At 37.1% G+C, this 18,628-nt stretch overlaps 1 protein-coding gene and 2 long non-coding RNA genes across 4 annotated transcripts; all 3 read left to right on the plus strand.

Moving 5' to 3' along the window:
- The first annotated feature begins 7,878 nt into the window (after positions 1-7,878).
- LOC110850325 (exoskeleton protein RP43) lies at positions 7,879-9,215 on the plus strand. Of its 2 annotated transcripts, XM_022097762.2 has the most exons (5): positions 7,879-7,988; positions 8,117-8,170; positions 8,253-8,462; positions 8,583-8,936; positions 9,001-9,215. In XM_022097762.2, the coding sequence occupies exons 1-4, from the start codon at positions 7,934-7,936 to the stop codon at positions 8,603-8,605; spliced, it is 342 nt and encodes a 113-aa protein (XP_021953454.1). In that variant the 5' UTR covers positions 7,879-7,933; the 3' UTR covers positions 8,606-8,936; positions 9,001-9,215. The 2 variants fall into 2 exon arrangements, with proteins under 2 accessions (XP_021953454.1, XP_035708008.1); XM_035852115.1 differs by lacking the exons at positions 7,879-7,988; positions 8,117-8,170; positions 8,253-8,462 and having other exon boundaries at positions 8,469-8,936.
- A 1,417-nt stretch (positions 9,216-10,632) lies between these two features.
- Positions 10,633-14,137, plus strand: LOC110842405. The gene is made up of 4 exons (XR_002547347.2): positions 10,633-10,756; positions 11,433-11,576; positions 11,666-11,739; positions 13,368-14,137. It is a non-coding gene; the product is annotated as an uncharacterized LOC110842405 (long non-coding RNA).
- A 2,506-nt stretch (positions 14,138-16,643) lies between these two features.
- LOC118433308 lies at positions 16,644-18,405 on the plus strand. The gene is made up of 5 exons (XR_004833308.1): positions 16,644-16,748; positions 16,824-17,025; positions 17,388-17,862; positions 17,958-17,991; positions 18,265-18,405. It is a non-coding gene; the product is annotated as an uncharacterized LOC118433308 (long non-coding RNA).
- The last annotated feature ends 223 nt before the right edge of the window (positions 18,406-18,628 follow it).

The following is an 18,628-nucleotide window of genomic DNA, read 5'->3' on the forward strand; positions in this document are numbered from 1 at the left end:
AAAACTGATTTCGTCACGAAAAAAGACATCACACCAAACGTACCTCAATGTCGATCCATTGACAGATTTTGAGCATTAATTTAGAAACAATATACTCCGAAAGAAAGGAGAACTAACAATTTTGAAACATTTCGGCGGGTTATGGAGAAAACCATCATAGAAATTGACGAAACGAGTGGCAAAGCGCTCATGAGAGGTGCTCGACAAAGCCTTCTCTTTACCGGTAGTGAAGGTGTATTTGGACCAAACACGGATTGAAAAACCTTCGTCTGGTCATCGTTAGTATTGCACAAAAGTTTCATTACATTTGATTCATGCATTCATTTTTGGCAGGTCAAAATAACTTGACACTTTCAATCAATGACCAGTCCATATTTTCCTCGTTTATTCTGCACCATTGGTGCATATCTGTATAAAAAGTATGGATTTATTTTGTCGGATTATTCTGCACTTTTGGGGCCAGTTAGTAGCAAACCATTAGTACAAGGTGAGCTACTTCTAACGTTACTACGGTTTATTCTCTTCAACCGAACCTTAGGACGTTTGATTTTTTGTTTTACAAAATTATGCTGATCCATTTTCCATAATATACTTTGCATTGTCATGCAAAGTATAAATTTGAGACAAATTCTCTACTTTCCAATCAAATCATAATTTGCGTTCAACATGAATCCAACTGCCCCAATTTTTTTGGTCGCCTTCTTCTTCGCTGTGGTTACAGGTAAATACATACCCTACAAAATTATACTTCTCACCTTACCCCAGATATTTAATTTTATATGGACGAATTTCTAGCTGCTCCACAGCCTAACCAGGGAGGAGCCGAGGACCCTGAACCCGTCCTTACCGGTAAGACTTAAATTTAATACCGCACAGTAATTAATATATGCATTTTATATAAGCTTACATATTTATGTCTTTTATCTTTATGCACTTATTCGTAGTGACGACATGTGGTGGGAATGTGGACGCATCTTCGGCCTCGATCGAGTTTCAACTTGGCGGGTCAATCCGTGCCGATATGAGGTGCGTCTGGATTGTGCAGGCGCCTTACTCCAACCAGAGGTTCAACCTTGTTGCTTCCGATCTGAAAGAAAGCGATGGTCTTTACGTTATCGCGCTGACTGGGACTGAACCGACCCAAAAATTGTAAGATTTTGATATTTTTTCTGTCTCCATGACTGGTCACAACGATATTTAAATTTTTGCCGTCCGGTCTCACTATATGTATACCTCAGTCACCTAAGGATTTTTTAGATTAAAAGTAACCCAGATCCAGTAGGATCAAAACAAAAAACCAATTTACGTTAGACAAATGAATTATTTATAGATCTTCACTTGGTCAAAATATAACTCTGCAGTCAAAAAGTTCGATGATCACGTTGATCGCTGGACACTCACCAACACTTGGATTCAAGATGGAATATTATGCGAGCGGTTCCTCGGTGAGTCCAGATCTTACCAATGTCACATTCTTGACATCGGCGAAGGGAAATTTAACGTATCCCAGCACCGGCGGAAATTATGGGCATAATGAGACTGCTTTGTTTCTCATCGCCCCAAGTGTCCCGGGACAACCGACCCTCCGGTTTACGAGGGTAGATCTTGAATACTAGTCTCTTAAGCCCGCAGTGCGGGCTCTAAGCAAAACGATTTTATTATTTTATTACGAAAAACGTTCACTCACGACCCCATGGGCGTGACCACGAAAAACGTTGTCACGACTCTAAAGGGTGTGACCACGGAAAAACGTGCCGTCACGACTCTAATTGGGTGTGTCCACGAAAAACGTTGTCACGACTGTAATTGAATGTGACCACGAAAAACGTTCAGTCACGACTCTAAAGGGGGTGGCCACGAAAAACGTTCAGTCACGACTCTAAAGGGGGTGGCCACGAAAAACGTTCAGTCACGACTCTAAAGGGGGTAGCCACGAAAAACGTTCAGTCACGACTCTAAAGGGGGTGGCCACGAAAAACGTTCAGTCACGACTCTAAAGGGGGTGGCCACGAAAAACGTTCAGTGACGACTCTATGGGTGTGACCACGAAATTCGTTTAGTTACGACTCTAAACGGGGTAACCACGAAAAACGTCCGGTCACGACTCTATGGGTTGACCACGAAAAACATTAGGTCACGACTCTAAAGGGGGTGGCCACGAAAAACGTTCAGTCTCGACTCTAAAGTGGGATGACCTCGAAAAACGTTAGGTCACGACTCTAAAGGGGGTGACCACGAAAAACGTTAGGTCACGACTCTAAAAGGGGTGACCACGAAAAACGTTAGGTCACGACTCTAAAGGGGGTGACCACGAAAAACGTTCAGTTACGATTCTAAAGGGGGTGTCCACGAAAAATGTTAGGTCACGACTCTAAAGGGGATGACCTCGAAAAACGTTAGGTCACGACTCTAAAGGGGGTTACCACGAAAAACGTTAGGTCACAACTCTGAAGTATGGCATTGTTCTAACGTTTTAAGTACGTTTAGGCACTTAAACCAAAATCCCGCCCTCTAGCCCTGAAAAACAGCCATCATCCGATAGGTGGCACTGGTAGGTAATTAAAATTAGTAAGGCACAGGTCAAGTGTCAACTTTACCGTGGGGCACAGAGGTCACAGGTCAAGTATAGTGGATGTGCCCAGGTCACAGGTGAAATGTCAAATCTAGTGGGTGTGCCCAGGTCACAGGTGAAATGTCAAATCTAGTGGGTGTGCCCAGGTCACAGGTCAAGTGTAGCGGGTGTGCCGAGGTCACAGGTCAAGTGTAGCGGGTGTGCCCAGGTCACAGGTCAAGTGTCAACTCTGTAAAGTGTCAACTTTATGGGTTGTACGCAGGTCGCAGGTCAAATGTCAAGTCCAGGGGTGTGTGCCAAGGTCACAGGTCAAATGTCAAATCTAGTGGGTGTGCCAAGGTCACAGGTCAAATGTCAAATCTAGTGGGTGTGCCAAGGTCACAGGTCAAATGTGAAGTCTGGTGGGTGTGCCCAGGTCACAGGTCAAATGTCAAGTTTAGGGGGTGTGCCCGTTCATTTGATCAAGTCTCGGCAGATCTAAAGGGTGTGTTTCGTTGTTATCGTGTTCGTCAACGTTTTGGACACGTTTTGACACTTTAGCGAAAAACGCCCTCTAGAAACGAAAAATGTAACATAGTGCCCCACCTGCCGCTAGGTGACATTAGCTTGGACAATGTGAGACACGTGTGTAATCAAGCGCCAAGTTCAACTGGTAACACACACCACTGCACAATTCTTGGTTCTGATGATTCTACCTGCTGGTACGACTCCATTCGGATTTACAATTGGTTTGATGGCAATTATCGTCAAGTTTCAAGGTGGGCGGGTCATGGTTTTATCTGCTGTAGTGTAAGGGTAGAAATTTGTACGTAGTTTCTCATTTTCAGATTTTGTGGGAGCACAATTCCAACCAGTGTAACGTTCCAGGATGGCGTGGGTTTGGTCTTGTTCAAATCAGATTATAGCGTCGCCAAGACTGGGTTTGATTTCCAATATGAGTAGATATTAAAATGATGAACACATTGTTGTAAGCCTTGTTTGTTTGGGAGTGGCATAGCAATAATTACTTTTTTGTGTTTAATAAAATCAAGATTCTTATGCATCACCCTGTGTCAAATTCTTAACCTTACGGTTTGTTGGGTAGAGTGTGCATTTCATTCATTTATTTGAGTGGCTGCAAAAGACATCTTAAAGGCAAAAATAATTTTATTTATGTTAGGGGCATCAGGCTAATTTGGTCAATCTGATTTGATGAAGTAAATTTCATGCGGCATGAATTTGATGCATTTATCATTCCCAGGTTAGCGCAAATCTTATAGCAATTGGATCACTTGGAATTTTAGCGTGTAAATGGTCAAAAAATGATTTTTAAAATTTCGAACTTGTGTAAGATACCGTAAAAACTAAAATAGTAGCCGGGGGCTACTATTTAAAAAATCGGTGGCTGGGACCCGGCTACTATTTGAGCAAGGCTACTATTTGGGTACGGTCACTATTTATAAAGTTATGAAAAGATGCACGACTATTATTAGCAAACAACTATTGTAATTTTGTTTCCTGAATCAAACTCAAATTAAATTTTAATAACAGCACCAAATTCTCCCTTAGGTTCGTACTAGATGACAATTCTATAGGTTATGCCTGCTCTTAATTTTAATAATTTCTCCGATAAGCCGAATTTCGTGTTCAATTCGATTTTGTATAACGGAGATTAAATTGAATAGTGATTTAAGTACGTAAATGAGCTGGCTAGGAGATGTCTGCTTGTATGTATGTACATTGGAAATTGACGAACGTCTATAATTCGAATAAGGCTACTATTTGGGCAGGGCTACTATTTGAGCAGGGCTACTATTTGAGTTTTTACGGTATTCTAAATTACTAACTTTAGACAAAGTAGACCTTAACCCCGTATCATTTCATATTTAACTTTTTTCTTCAACTCCGACATTCATACTTTTGTTGAGGACTACGCAACTTCATTACCAGTTTTGGTCCATCGGAACCGAAATTTTCTTAAAGTATTGACTGTTTTGCAAAGCTGGAAGTACCCGTTCCTACATATAACCAACAATCTTTGAAATGTGACTTAGCGCTCTCTGATGATCGGAGTTGCTAGTATGCATGCTTCTACTTGGTGCCACCTACATACATATGCACTTCTGGTGGGCTGTTTGCATGTGGTGATAGTACCAATTTTGTCAACTGCGCTGTCACCGAGCGTTTTGTGAATGAAAAATGTTCCTAGTTATTTCAAACTAACGAGACCAAATTGCCTAGATCAGATTTGTTCCAAAGTAAATCAACCCGCAACAAATTTCCCAATATCAATTTGACCCGACCAAATTTACCCAAAGATTCCATTTACAAAACATCAAACACAGTTCAACAAACCGGATTAAAATGTCTCAGATAAATCAGATACATAAAATGACATATAAAAATCTCGACTTTATTACAAAAGTTCAACCCATATATTATTGGAAATGTCGCTATTACGCAAAATTTTACGCACCAACGCAGAGGTCAACGCCGACGAATTTGTTGGCGGCGGTGGCGCCAATTTTGGAAGATTTTTCGGCGGCGCGGCGCAAATTTATTAATTTATATTCGCAGAATATTTTTGAAGACTACAAGGAATACAAATTTAATAAAATTGATGCATAATTACGGTAGCCGTAATATTTGTTGTTTGGAAATTGAAGTTTTGATATGTAACCCGTCACATTAATTGATGTAAATTTCTCTTGTTGTGCTCTATGGGCCGGAGGCCTAAGAGAGTGGTGGATTAAATAAATAAATCAATCAATCAATTACGGTAGCCATGCACGTATCCTCTTCGGGCAAGCAATTTGACGGAGCTTTTGTTTTTGGCATGGTCATGTGATATGGTGTGGAGGTCAAGATCGCTACAAAAGGTCAAGAGAGTTCATGAAAAAGGGATCAGTTTGGAACCAATAAGCACGCTGCATGGTAGTAACTTAATGATGTATCAGCTGCCTGGAGAGTAGAATTAATATCAAGCGAAACATTGTGATTCAAAAGGAGTGAAATATATCAGAAAAGTTTTGAATTGACTCCATTTTCTGGTGCTCATCTATGTAACTCAACTTGATACTTCAAATTAATTATATTTGGTCCATTTTTCATCTGTGTTTTTCATTTAGGCTGTAGACCGGCTAGAAATATGTAAATTCAAAAATAAATAGGTAGCGTAAGATGAGAATGCAAAATATAATTTGTTTTTATTAATTAATACGGGTATTTTCATGTGCCCATAGCGAAAAGGAAGGCAACCAGAACGAGGTTGGCAGTTGGATTCATGCTGGAGATATCATGTGATTGGAGAGAAAAGAATTGTTCTCAAATTTATAGTGAGGATGACATTCGATAATGTAATTGGATTTGCTTACCAAGGTTCATGCACTATGTCATCATCACGTATTTATTGTCATGAGCTTGTCATTTATTGTCACGAGTTACAGGTTTATTGTTTTGATGGAATAACTTATCTAGGTTGGATTGGCACATTTAATAGACGCTCACAGATTTATTTCGCTTAATTATTTATACCACTCCAATCAGGGTGATGATGGGGCAAAGGATGCAGTGCATGAACATTTGCCAAATGAGTAAGTTGTCAGCAGATTAGTTTTTAGGTGGATAAGCCAAACTTTATAAAACTTTATAAAAATCAAACATTCTTAGTTTCGGGTGAATACACTTGAAGCTTGGTACATTATTAGAAAACTGGTATTACTATCAAATCTTTACTAAGCAAAGTATGGTCATATGTGACCGCTTGTACACATGTATGTACATACTCATGTAATATCGGGCATTACAGTTTAGAAATGTTTCGATAGTGCCCAAACTTCTATGTACCAATGTCATGGTCTAATCTACCATTAAATTTAAAAAATGAGCATGGAAAGATGAGTCTAATTATGTTTAAAAAAGAGGTGAAGAAGTACTTTTTAAATGTCCAGAATACAAAAAGAGTTATAGAATTATTCGAGTTATTCGATTCGGATGAGTATCAAGATTTTCTATGACGTAATCATCATTTGGTATATGTACGTGGGTGTTTTATTATTAATTTTCAAAAGGTATGTTCCGCACTGTTTCTGACCAAACTATACTATACAAATACAAACTATACAAATACGATTCATTTGAGTATCAAGATTGTTTTTCTATGACGTAATCATCAGTTGATATACGTATGTACAAGCAAAATGAAAATTGTGTAATGTATGACTTTCTTTTTTATCCTTGAGGTGTAAAGTCCCATGCAGTGGGGTGCCTCATTGAAATAAATCAAATCAAATCAAAATGTAGTACTGAAATATTGTTACCAAATCTATGTATACCACTGCAGAAAATGTATATGTGACTCTACCAGATTATTATCAGCGTAGTATACATATGTACGTAGGCATGATAAATACCCATTTCCAAATCTATGCAGATTTAAAATATAGCAATGAGGTTAAGATTTAAACCAATATTTTATTCCAACGAGTACTTATGTTTACCATTTAGTTGTCTTAAAAGTATTTAAATCTATTGTTATTTGAACGAATTGACCATTTAGACAGAAAAATCAGTACCATAATTTTTTATAATTTGATTCTCCTATTATAATTATGTATGTGTAGTAATGGACAATTAGTGTATGTATATGCTATTAATTTGTTTCACATTTAACTGATCAAATTAATAAATGTGTGTATAAATTAAATGAAAAATTAAATTAATTAAATGAAAACCAGCACCATGTATTTCACATTATTGACATGTGCAAGGCGTGTTATATTTGGCAATATAAGCGTGAAATAAACGTGATATGCACGACAAAATCACATTTGAGCAACGTCATGTTTTTAACATTGTATCAACTTGCAAAAAGCGGCCGTCATTCACTGTGATCCAGCATGTGATATTTCACATTGTCACAATTTGATTCTTCTACTTGGGATATGTCCCTCGCTAATACGTGCGCCAAACTATGTAAATATGGTGACCCTCTATTCATATTTTACGTATGTGTCCCCTCCCATTCATTTGGAAATCTTGAGAGTTATTGATCTGAAAAAGGTACATCACATGCACTCTAACCTTTACGTCATCATGCTCAGGATTGGAATGGTACAGATGTATAACTAATCACTTGCAAGGTCGTGCTTCACATCAAGCTGAATGTAGCTAACGTGTCAATTCCACAGCGATAATGTATCCCAGCAGAGTAATACATATACCCTAACATCGATAAAAGTTAATGATGACACAATGAACACTGGTCTGGACAAGTGTGATCCCTAAATACAAGCAAAACCAATTATTGAATCGATTGTCATGCAAAGTATAAATTTGAGATCTATTCTATCCTCTTCAATCACACTCAAATTTGCCTTCAACATGAATCCAACTTCACGAATTATTCTCGTCACCTGCCTCTTCGCTGTGGTCACAGGTATGTAAATTTCCATACTTGTAGTCTGTAGGGTATTTATTTGTATTTATACAAATAAATATCCCATAAAATTATACTTCTCACCTTACCCCAGACATTTAGTTTTGTATGCCCGTATTTCTAAATAGCCGCTCCACAGCCCAACCAGGAAAGACCAGAGGATCCTGAACCCGGACTTAGTGGTAAGGCTATAAAATTCGTCATTGGTCATTCGTCAGTAAGGTATTATCTAAGAGTTTATTTTATATTTTAACTTATTTTTAGTGACGACATGTGGCGGAAATATGGACGTATCATCTGCCTCGATTGAGTTTCAACTTGGCGGGTCCATCCGTGCCGATATGAGGTGCGTTTGGATTGTGCAGGCGCCTTACAACGTGCAGAGGTTCACCCTGGTTTCTTCCGGTCTTAAAGAAACCGACGGTCTTTACATCACCCAGTATTATGGACTGGCCTTAGTAACTCAAGAAAATTGTAAGATTTGAGTATGTACATGTATGTGTGCATGTCATGGATCTTAGCTAGCACAGATTAGAAGGAATCCATGACAGGACCATCCTATGTTTCATTAGAGGATTGAATTATAATTTTTAGATCTACACCTGGTCAAAACGTGACACTAAACACAAGAAGCGTGATGATCACCTTGATCGTTGGACACGAGCCCTCGCTTGGATTTAAAATGGAATATTATGCGAGCGGTTCTCCTGTGAGCCCAGATATTACCAGTCACGCGATCTTTTCTACGGCGAAGGGAAACTTGACCTATCCCAGCAACGGTGGAAATTACAGGAATGATGAGATCGCCTTGTTTCCCATTGCCCCAAGTGTCCCGGGGCAACCGACCGTGCGCATCACGAGGGTGGATGTTGAATCTGGTTCAAGTTGCCAATTTGACTCCGTTAGGATTTACAATTGGTTTGAGGACGATTATCTCCAAGTAGCGATGTGAGTGAATCAATTTTTTAGCTGCGCTGCGTATGGAAATTTATTGTTTTTTTTTAATTTGCAGATTTTGTGCGTATACAATTCCAACAAGTGTAACACTCCAGGATGGCGCGGGCGTCGTCTTCTTTTCATCAGATTTTAGCGTCACCAGAACTGGGTTCGACTTTGAGTATGAATAACGTATTAAATAAAAATGATGAACATATTGTTGATTGAACAGATTTGCATATAAGAATTATATTTAGTGCCGGTTAATAAATTGTAGATTTGTATTAATTATTCAGTATCAAACTTGTATTTCAGTACCTACGTACATAGTAGGTCCTACATACGTTTACTTACATGCATTTGAGCACCGTACAAATATTGTATTAAATATATACACATGATGAGCTCCTTTGTGTTTACTTTAATGTTTTTTTGTCATATTGGTTCTTTGATTAGTAAAGTGGTATCGTAGTGATGGCATTACTACGGTAACTAATAGACTGTTGAGGTACCCAGTCCAATAAATTTAAGAAATGGAAGTAACAAAGTGTTCAGGTACTTCTTTACCTGCAAGCAATAAACATTTATATAGTTCACATAAATAGTCCAATTCGGGTACTTTTTGCAGAGTAAAGGTGATGATTACGTGACACAAGCGGGTTCATTCGGACATCATATTGTCATAAAATTCGAGGTAGGATGCAACAAGTTTTATAAACAAAACCATAAAGGTCGATGTGGGCAGTGCAGAGAGGACGCGATCGGTGCAAATGACTTTACGACGGGTAAGTTCAACTTATCTTTTGCATATTCAAATTACGGCATGAGTCGCATATAAACGGACCGTATAGATACACCGACTACATTCTTTATGCATGGTCCATTAATACACATAACTACTGAATGAGTACCCAACCATGCGACTTTGATCCAACTACAGATTCCAGTCTAGTATTTAAATCAGAGAGGTCAAATTTAAAATTTTTGAGTACCTTAGTAACGAATCTTAAGGAGTTAATAATATACAGAGGGTGTTTACAGATTTTGTGGAAAGACAAATTTATGGGTAAACGGCGAACCCTTTATCCGTTTTGGCGCCAAATTTCGAACACGCAATCCCCAAGATCACGGTCACACATGTACCAAGTTTCAAATTTCTATCTTCAAAAACGAGCGCAAAAAGTGACCTCAAAGTGGAGGAATCGGTGAAAGGGGTTTCCAAACAACAGACATTTTTTATCTCTTCCATTGAAAAAGCTTTGTTCCAAGCATCCAAACCCAAAAAATTCCATCGGACTGGTGTCAGGTTACTTGATATGTACCCCTGAAAAAGATTTTGAGGTCATTCCGGGGTTTTCCTTTAAATCTTGGCCGTACGGTTGGGTAATTTCGGCCGCATATGAAAATATCGCGTCGTGATGGATGCAAACTTAACTGTAAGGCGAGGGTCAGGGTTGCAGAAATCTCATCTCACCTTCATAAATCTCATCTCACTGAGATATAGTGAGAAATAGTGAGACATGAGAAATATGAGAAATAGTGAGATTTATGAGCCATGCACTAGCGCCACCTAGCGGACGGGGTTATGAACTACAAGTTTATCTCATTATTTCTCATATTTCTCACTCAGCCCCAACTGAGATAAATGATATAAATCATTAAATCTCACTAAATCTCACTCAATGATATATATCACTTGTAACCCTGGCGAAGGTCAGTTGTCATCCGACTACGAAGTTGACATCATCTCTCGCAAAGTTCAAACCATTTGTGCATAAACTCGTGAAGTTTTGAGTAATTTAAGCACAGCGAAAATGCGAAATTTACATAAGGTACAATTTTATGAATTTTTGGATTAATAATTCTGTTTTCTGCTTTATACTGCTTAAAATATGCAGGTGAAGAATAATCATACGTATTAAGGCTATCCTTAGCCACGTGAATATCTGTAATATGAAAAATAGCAAAGCTAAGGAACGGTTTTGAGTGTAGAGGGTAAAATTTAGCACAAAAAACACAGTTCACTTATTGTTACACCAATTCATGTATTTACATAACACCCGCTTTAAAGTTCTGATTTAGAGGAAAATCTCATTCCTTAAACAGCCGGATTTATTTTCGTTTTTTATTTTGAAAAACCCATGCGAAATTTTTGTTTTGTAAGCGAAAACATGCAAACTTAAGTAAACCTGAATACTTCACGCAAAATAGATTTTTTAAGCTTCTCGATTAAAACTTTCTAATTGAAGGTCGAATCAAACCACTCTCCACCAGAAGGTGAGACTTAGGAACATTTGATTTGTTTGAAATGTTTTGTTAACCTGTACATACCCCTTGAGCTGTATTTATATCAGCTTAGATTAAGCTTTCAATTAAAGCGAGGTGGAAATAATGTGTCAACATTTATCAACAATAGTTATAAATCATGTATGAATTAGGGGAACCTGAACTGGGTCATACATAAATCATTCGTGTATATTTGACGGTTATATTTCTTAATGTTTACAGGTTTCGTGTTTCATCGCATTATTTTGTCTGGGGCGTTTGGCTCTCCTATTGACAAAGGACAGAAAGTCGATAAAACTGGAATGCTTATCTTCAGTCATGCACTCATAAACCACAATCCTGCTCATTTATTGGTTCCAGAAAATGGTAAATTAACAATTCAAGTTATTTTAATGTCCGGCACCCGGACAATTTGGTGAAACCAAAGTTCTAAGCGAACACATTTTTATTTTTAGACAAAAATGACAAACCGAGTATCACCTTTGTCCCCGAGAAAGTTGCAAATCTTATGGCACAATCAGACCGCGTGGTAAGTATTTAAAAAATGTTATATATTTTTTCATAATAATTTCAGCATATCCTTGACTTGCGTTACCGTGCACTCTAAATTATTTGGGGACAAACCATCATCCGGAGCGGTAGTATACTCCAAATACTGCTCTTTTTTGGGTAATGAATGCAGAGACATTTTGTCACGAACGGAAAATAAGTTAACAAAAACTCTTGTACCTTACACATGATGCTTGTTTCCCGTTTGGTACAAAAGTTTCGACTTGTTTTCCGTTGGTGACAAAACCATTACCCAAAAATATGGCAAAATAATAATTAAATACCTCCGCCGTCGTGATTTGTCTCCAAGCTATTTAGAGTGTGAATAAAAATAAATATTTGATTTTAAGGGCAAGGATTTCAGGTCTAACTAGGGATACCCTTTCTATGATAGTTGAAAAATGAGTTCTAATTTAACTTTTTGCATGCACCATGATATGTTTTGATTGCAAAGTGCAAATATTTTTCTGCAAAACCAATTTGCCAATTTTTTAATAGCCTTCAAAGTTGGCGAAAGTGGGGGTGGACTAGGCGGAGTGGGAGCGTGTGGAGATGGGGGCGGTCGTGCCCCCCACTATACACTAACCACCTGTGACGGTCACTATCATCTGTATGACGCAAGGAAATCCATCAGTAACTTATGTTTGATAAATTTAGTAACTTATGTTTACTTGAAATTTAATTAATTGTAAGAAAACTTAGTTAAGTGAATGAAAAAAAATGATGCATGTTGATGGCATTGTGCGAAGTGGTAAGATCAGTTTGCCCAGTTTACGCACCAAGTAAATACTTAAATCCTGTTGTTATTTTAGTCATCAGCTCTTTCTCTTTTGTTAAAACTTCTCTGAAAATTGTTCAATTAAGTAATCATATTAGCAATTACCACTCTAAATATGGCGAAAATCATTAAAGTGTGCGAATTATTACTAGAATTAGTAAAACTAAAATATGACACGGCTGGAGTACCTATAATTGACAGTGGTTTAAATCTAAACGACTTAGCAAGTGAAGGACTGATTTTAATCGAAAATTTACTTTTTAAATTAAATTTTTCAACCAGTACATTTGAAACGCTCGATGCATTAGAAATTACCAGTGACGATGAAATTGACATTTACGGTGACAGTGCTGCTCAAACCGACACAACTTCCGAAGAATCGTCATCGCAGGAATGGGAGATTGAAAGTATCGAACGCAATAATTATAATCTCGAGGAAATGATAAAGATGGGGGCACGTACGCCCCCAGCTCCACACGCTCCCACTCCGTCTAGTCCACCCTCACTTTCGCCAACTTTGAAGGCTATTAAAAAATTGGCAAATTGGTTTTGCAGAAAAATGTTTGCACTTTGCAATCAAAACATAGGATGGTGCATGCAAAAAGTTAAATTAGAACTCATTTTTCAACTATCATAGAAAAGGTATCCCTAGTAAGTCTGTAAAAACCAGGGGAAGGAAATCCCGTCAAGCGATGCCATTCATAACTTATGGGGGATGGTACAAGCGACTTACTTATTTATTCGAATATTTACAATAAATTTTCTATATTTACCATCGAATATGGTTACATACATACATATGCACATAACTTTTACAAACATCTCTACAGCTCACCACCATACCAAGGTACGCCAGGTTGGCAAACGTTTGGCGGCTGGAACTACCGCAAAACGCAGCGACTGACATCCTATGAACAGGCAAGGGCATCAATAATTGTGACTTACTTACATACAATGGGCACGTGTAATCTAGTTTTCTCCGATTTTGACCGGTTTAGTTTTAATTTGCACAAGCAGGTAACAAATAACCCATATTTTTGGATTTATGGACATTATTCTCATGTATGTATGTATTCTACATATAGCTAGATTTATACAACTCAAAATCACGAACCCATTTGATTACTATTTTAATAATTATTTAATTACTAAAAAGCACTCAAGCAGGCCGAAATCTAACTCAAACTTAATACCACTAAATTAACTACCTGTATTACGTTCAACAAAAGAATACAAACTGCGAGACTTGGTAGAATTTTGTTGCATTGTACTTACATGCATATAAATATGTAAGAAAGTTGCGTATAAATTGGATAATGAAACCAATATTTTTTGTAGTGCTTACAACAAGGTAGAAGGCCCGAGTTCTGCAGTAACTTGAACCGTGGTGGAAATTGGGATACGAATATACCGTTTTGATCCCGAAGAAAAAGGACCACTGGTTAGTAAAGAATAAAAATAATACAAATTATCTGGATACATATATATGTAATTTACTCAGTTTCATTGAAACTAATTAAACATATTGGTATGATAACTATGATGTTATGCTTAATATTTATTATTGTGAACATGAGAAAGTAACGGTACGAAAATTAATAAAATTGCATCAGAAATACAGAAATCCGTCATCTTATGAAGCGTCAACTTTAATCGGATAACCTTAAGTTTGACCTCAATATGGGGCATACATATTTATGTACATCTATGCAATCCCAGTTATTTGGCCTTTAGTTCAACATTTATACATGTGCAATAATCATTCATGTATTAAACAAACTCTCACGTCCATGTAAAACGGGTTATGGTTAGATAATTGCGAATTTGGCAAGATGCATAAATTGCATAAAACGGACGGAACAATGAACGGGAAATGACATTGGCATACATATGTAGATAATTGACGGAATGATGTATAAAATCTCCAATTATTTACCAAAAATAAATATAGTCCCTCGAATACTTACGAAGAATTTAGGGAATAATGTTTTCACCTTTTTTTCTAAATGCGTTACTCATATTGGAAGTCGAATCCGGTCTTGGAGACGAAAGAATCTTATGAAAAGAACACAACACCCGCGCCATCCTGGGAAATGACACTTGAATTTCGTCACTAAAAGTTTTGCTAACGCCTCTAGTTTTTCGATCATTTTGGGAATATTCCCACACATAAGCTAACGTGTGTCATTAAAATCACAATAATTTCTTGCCCCCACTCATATTTTGCGTGAAATTGTTTTTTGATTTGGGCCAAAAATTGGGCCTGGGAATAATATTTTACTCAATTATTAGGTTGAGCAACAAATTAGCTAGCGAGCGCAGAAGGCGCAAGCGGCTTGGGGCGCCTTCTTTTTTTGCTCAGGTAAAATTTTTGGCAAGATCTTGGCCCGCCAGCATCCTACCGCAATTATGAATGCCAGGTTCCATGGGTGCAACCGGGCGTCCCCAGAGACCCAATAGTTCTCAGCGGGTGACCCTTTGAGCGTCCTCTCAAGGTCAAAGGTTAAAGAGATGTGGTAGGCAAGACGTCCCTATCCCCACCACACCCAAAAAATCCTCCGCAGTTTTGTAGGCTGGCAGCCAGGGAAAATTAGAGTAACACACAAAAGGTAGTTGTATTAAACCATTTTCACAATACAATAAATTCCATTACAAATACAAAATACGTATGTATGTATGTACATGCTCAACTTGAGATTGGATAAATTTCTTACCAGATTAAATGTAATATTTCGAGTGCAAATGTTGGATACAAATTTTGGAACCACACCCACTGCGGATGTGGTTTCTAAATTTGAGGTATTCTGTCGAGACCTCTTCCTCAAGCTGCAAAGAATGAAATATTACATGGTTCGATTGAATTTTAAAGAGACTGAGAACCGCACGGACTGGGGGCGTGGTTCGTAAATTTTAAGTATTCAGTGGTAATGTCCTCATCGAGCTGAGAAAAATGATATACCACAACCTATGTTTTCGTTAAAATCGAAAAGACGCCGAGGGCCACACCCACTAGAGGTGGAGCACTTGTGTGGTGCGCAGGGGGTGGAGGAATATTTCCGAGATGGAATTCAATTTTTTTTGCTTTGGAATTCCGCTGCAGGTATTAATTGTAATTTACATTTTTTTAAATTGTGACCTTAATTTCGAGGGGCTGTGGTCGAATTTCAAAAATCTTGGAATAAATATTTCGACGATCGTTCTGAGCTTTAGAAAACAGTCGGAATTTTGAAAATCGGCCAACAATTGAAAAATTAATCCGAATTTCAAATTTCAATGGTGTTAAGCATTATGAAATGGACAATACATAAGCCTCTCATCAAGATATATACCTGTAGACTGAAATGTTCTTAATTAAAATGCCTCGACCATAACATTATCGACAATGAATATTTCCAAAATGTTTCCATTTATGTAAATAATCATTGCCATGGTTTAATTTTTTGTCCAGTCCATTGTACATACGTAATAAAAAAATTGATTTCTGTCCAAATCTTAAATTAAATGTAACCATAATTAACTCCAAATTTTTGACGAGTTAACAAACTGAGAATCTATCGATTCTGTAGATCTGATTCTGATCTATAGATATATGTTTATAAACATATATAGTCTTTGGTAGGTATATAAATACAGACATACTTCGATATATAGCGATACGTGAGAAAATAATGCAACGGATTAAGCCAGTAAAAAATTCTGTCCAATTAGGAGCAAATACTATGTATCAGACGTAAAGGCTTGCTCGACAGGGAGATATATAATCCTATTAAAGGAGTCAAATCAAGTTAAATAACAAATGGGTACATACGTATATTCTTTTGATATGAATTGTAAAGTGGTGGTCATACGATCCCGAAAAGATAAATCTATTTGCTCCATTAGAATAACCAAAACCAATTAAATTGATCATCCGACAATTTCGTCTTACGTTGTTTATTTAACTTCATATCAATTTATATACAATTTTCCTTATTCTGGCGTCAACCTTTGGACAGAGGACAATACCCAATTATCTTTATCTATACCTCAAAATGCGCAGTGAGTAATTGTGGTCCAAAATATTGTATTATAAATACAAATCGCTTCCCATCCAACAAATCATTAAAACTATACAACTTGATCGTTCAAAATGTCAATTAAATTGTTTGTCATATTGGCCGTGGTAATCAATTTGTCTGGTGCTGAAAATGGAATTCTACAACTACTACAAAGTAACTAATAAATCCTCTGTCATATATTTGTTACAACAGTTTTAAAAAGTCTATATGATTCATTTTATTACTCAGAAGTAGTCCCTCAAGACTCCAAATTTTGGGAGCCATACATCGTATCCGTCCTTAAAGATTGGCCGATCCACGAATCCTAATCCCAGCCAAAACTAAATATTTCAATTCCAACAGACGAAGACGGCATCGTCCTGCCCCCATTTCGCTTTCTTCTCCCATTTTACATCGGTTTGACGGACGGTCTTGTCGATTTGACATCAAAGTTGGTTACAACTTATTACAAATAGATACCTAATTTAGTCGTATCTAGTACTTATTATGGTCCCACTGAGACATAATGATCTTTTTCCTCAAAGATGGGTGTTTTACAAGGGAATAGGGGATGCTGTCGATCACAGATTTTGAAATTTACGATGGGAAGTGAGACACATTTGGGTGTACATACATATGTCTTTATTCAAGTTTTTATTTATGCAGAGTAGACTCTCACCTACCCCCCTCTCCCCTGGAAAAATATCATTACGTCTCACTGGGACCATAAAGAAACCTAATAAATCTCGAACCTTGTTTATTTGAACCGAAGGCAAAATTACAATTTATTAATATGATGTACTTCAATTTCAGAAATACAACAGTTTACGGATGGAGAGAGACTGATGCCTGGACCACGTCCAATTTTTCCTTTGGAATATTTTCTTTTGAAGGATACATCAACACCTCGCGATTATTGTTTGCTGGAGATTACTTCTCATTAAACTCACTTGAACACGTATTTTATGATCCATCACCATATTATCACAAATATATTGGAAATGACGAATACTACCTGGAATTGACAGATTTCTTCGCATTTATAAAATTTACCTTGAATACCCCCTTAATTGGGAATATTTCAATTACAAATTATGCAGTTGGTTATAATCCGACTCACGGATTTCGTTGGAACTTCAAAAATGCGACGAAAGTCCACGGCGATTCGCGTCGGGAATTAGATGACGCTTATTGGGAACTAAATTCTCATGCAGCTAAGCATGTGTTTTCAACTATGATTTCGAGTATCATGCCTTTCTTAGACTGCATCATAAATAAAACAGTTGGGGTAAGATATTCAAAATTAAGAGGTATACATATTTATTAACTGGGTGCTTATTTGAAATTTTTTAAATGTTTTTTTTACATGTACATTTTTTTAAGAACTGCAACATTTTGGAACTAATGATTGGACAATGTAAGTGTAAATTTAGAATTTAACCTGAACCTTAATAACCGTGGTAACGATGCATTCCCACACACACTCTAAATGTGACTATAAAGCGATGGTAGTAAAAATTGTTACCCTGTAATGGTTACCAAACTGGTCACCCACAGGAAGACATTTTATTGATAGGGCAACACAATTTATTCCCATCGCGCAAAATTCTCATACAGTACGGTTGGTAATTCATTATTACCACGGTTTTCTGGGTGTCTTAAATTAAGTTTAATTTTACGCAACTTTCAGATGACTGCTTGGATTTCACTTCACACCCTGTGAGCTGCGAATATAGTAAAAACTTGTGATATAATTTCTAAAATAATTCTCGTCTGATTTTATTGTAAAAGGAATATTATTTTATGCAAGAAATAAATATATCAATTTTCAAACTGATATAAAATTTTAAGCATTTTTATCCAATTCCAACATAATTTACCGTTTTATGTTTTTGAGGAGCTTATCAACTAGTTTTGTTGCTATTATATGAAATAATTTTTTGCAGGCTGACTTGCAAAATCTTGCATAAATGACCTTGACATTTTAAATATAATTAATGAGATCCTAAATCCTACATATGTTTCTTTAGAGGATTGAACAATTATTTCTAGAT

This window comes from Folsomia candida, unplaced genomic scaffold (assembly GCF_002217175.1).
Source record: "Folsomia candida strain VU population unplaced genomic scaffold, ASM221717v1 Fcan01_Sc001, whole genome shotgun sequence".
In the NCBI taxonomy this organism is placed as follows: Eukaryota; Metazoa; Arthropoda; class Collembola; order Entomobryomorpha; family Isotomidae; genus Folsomia; species Folsomia candida.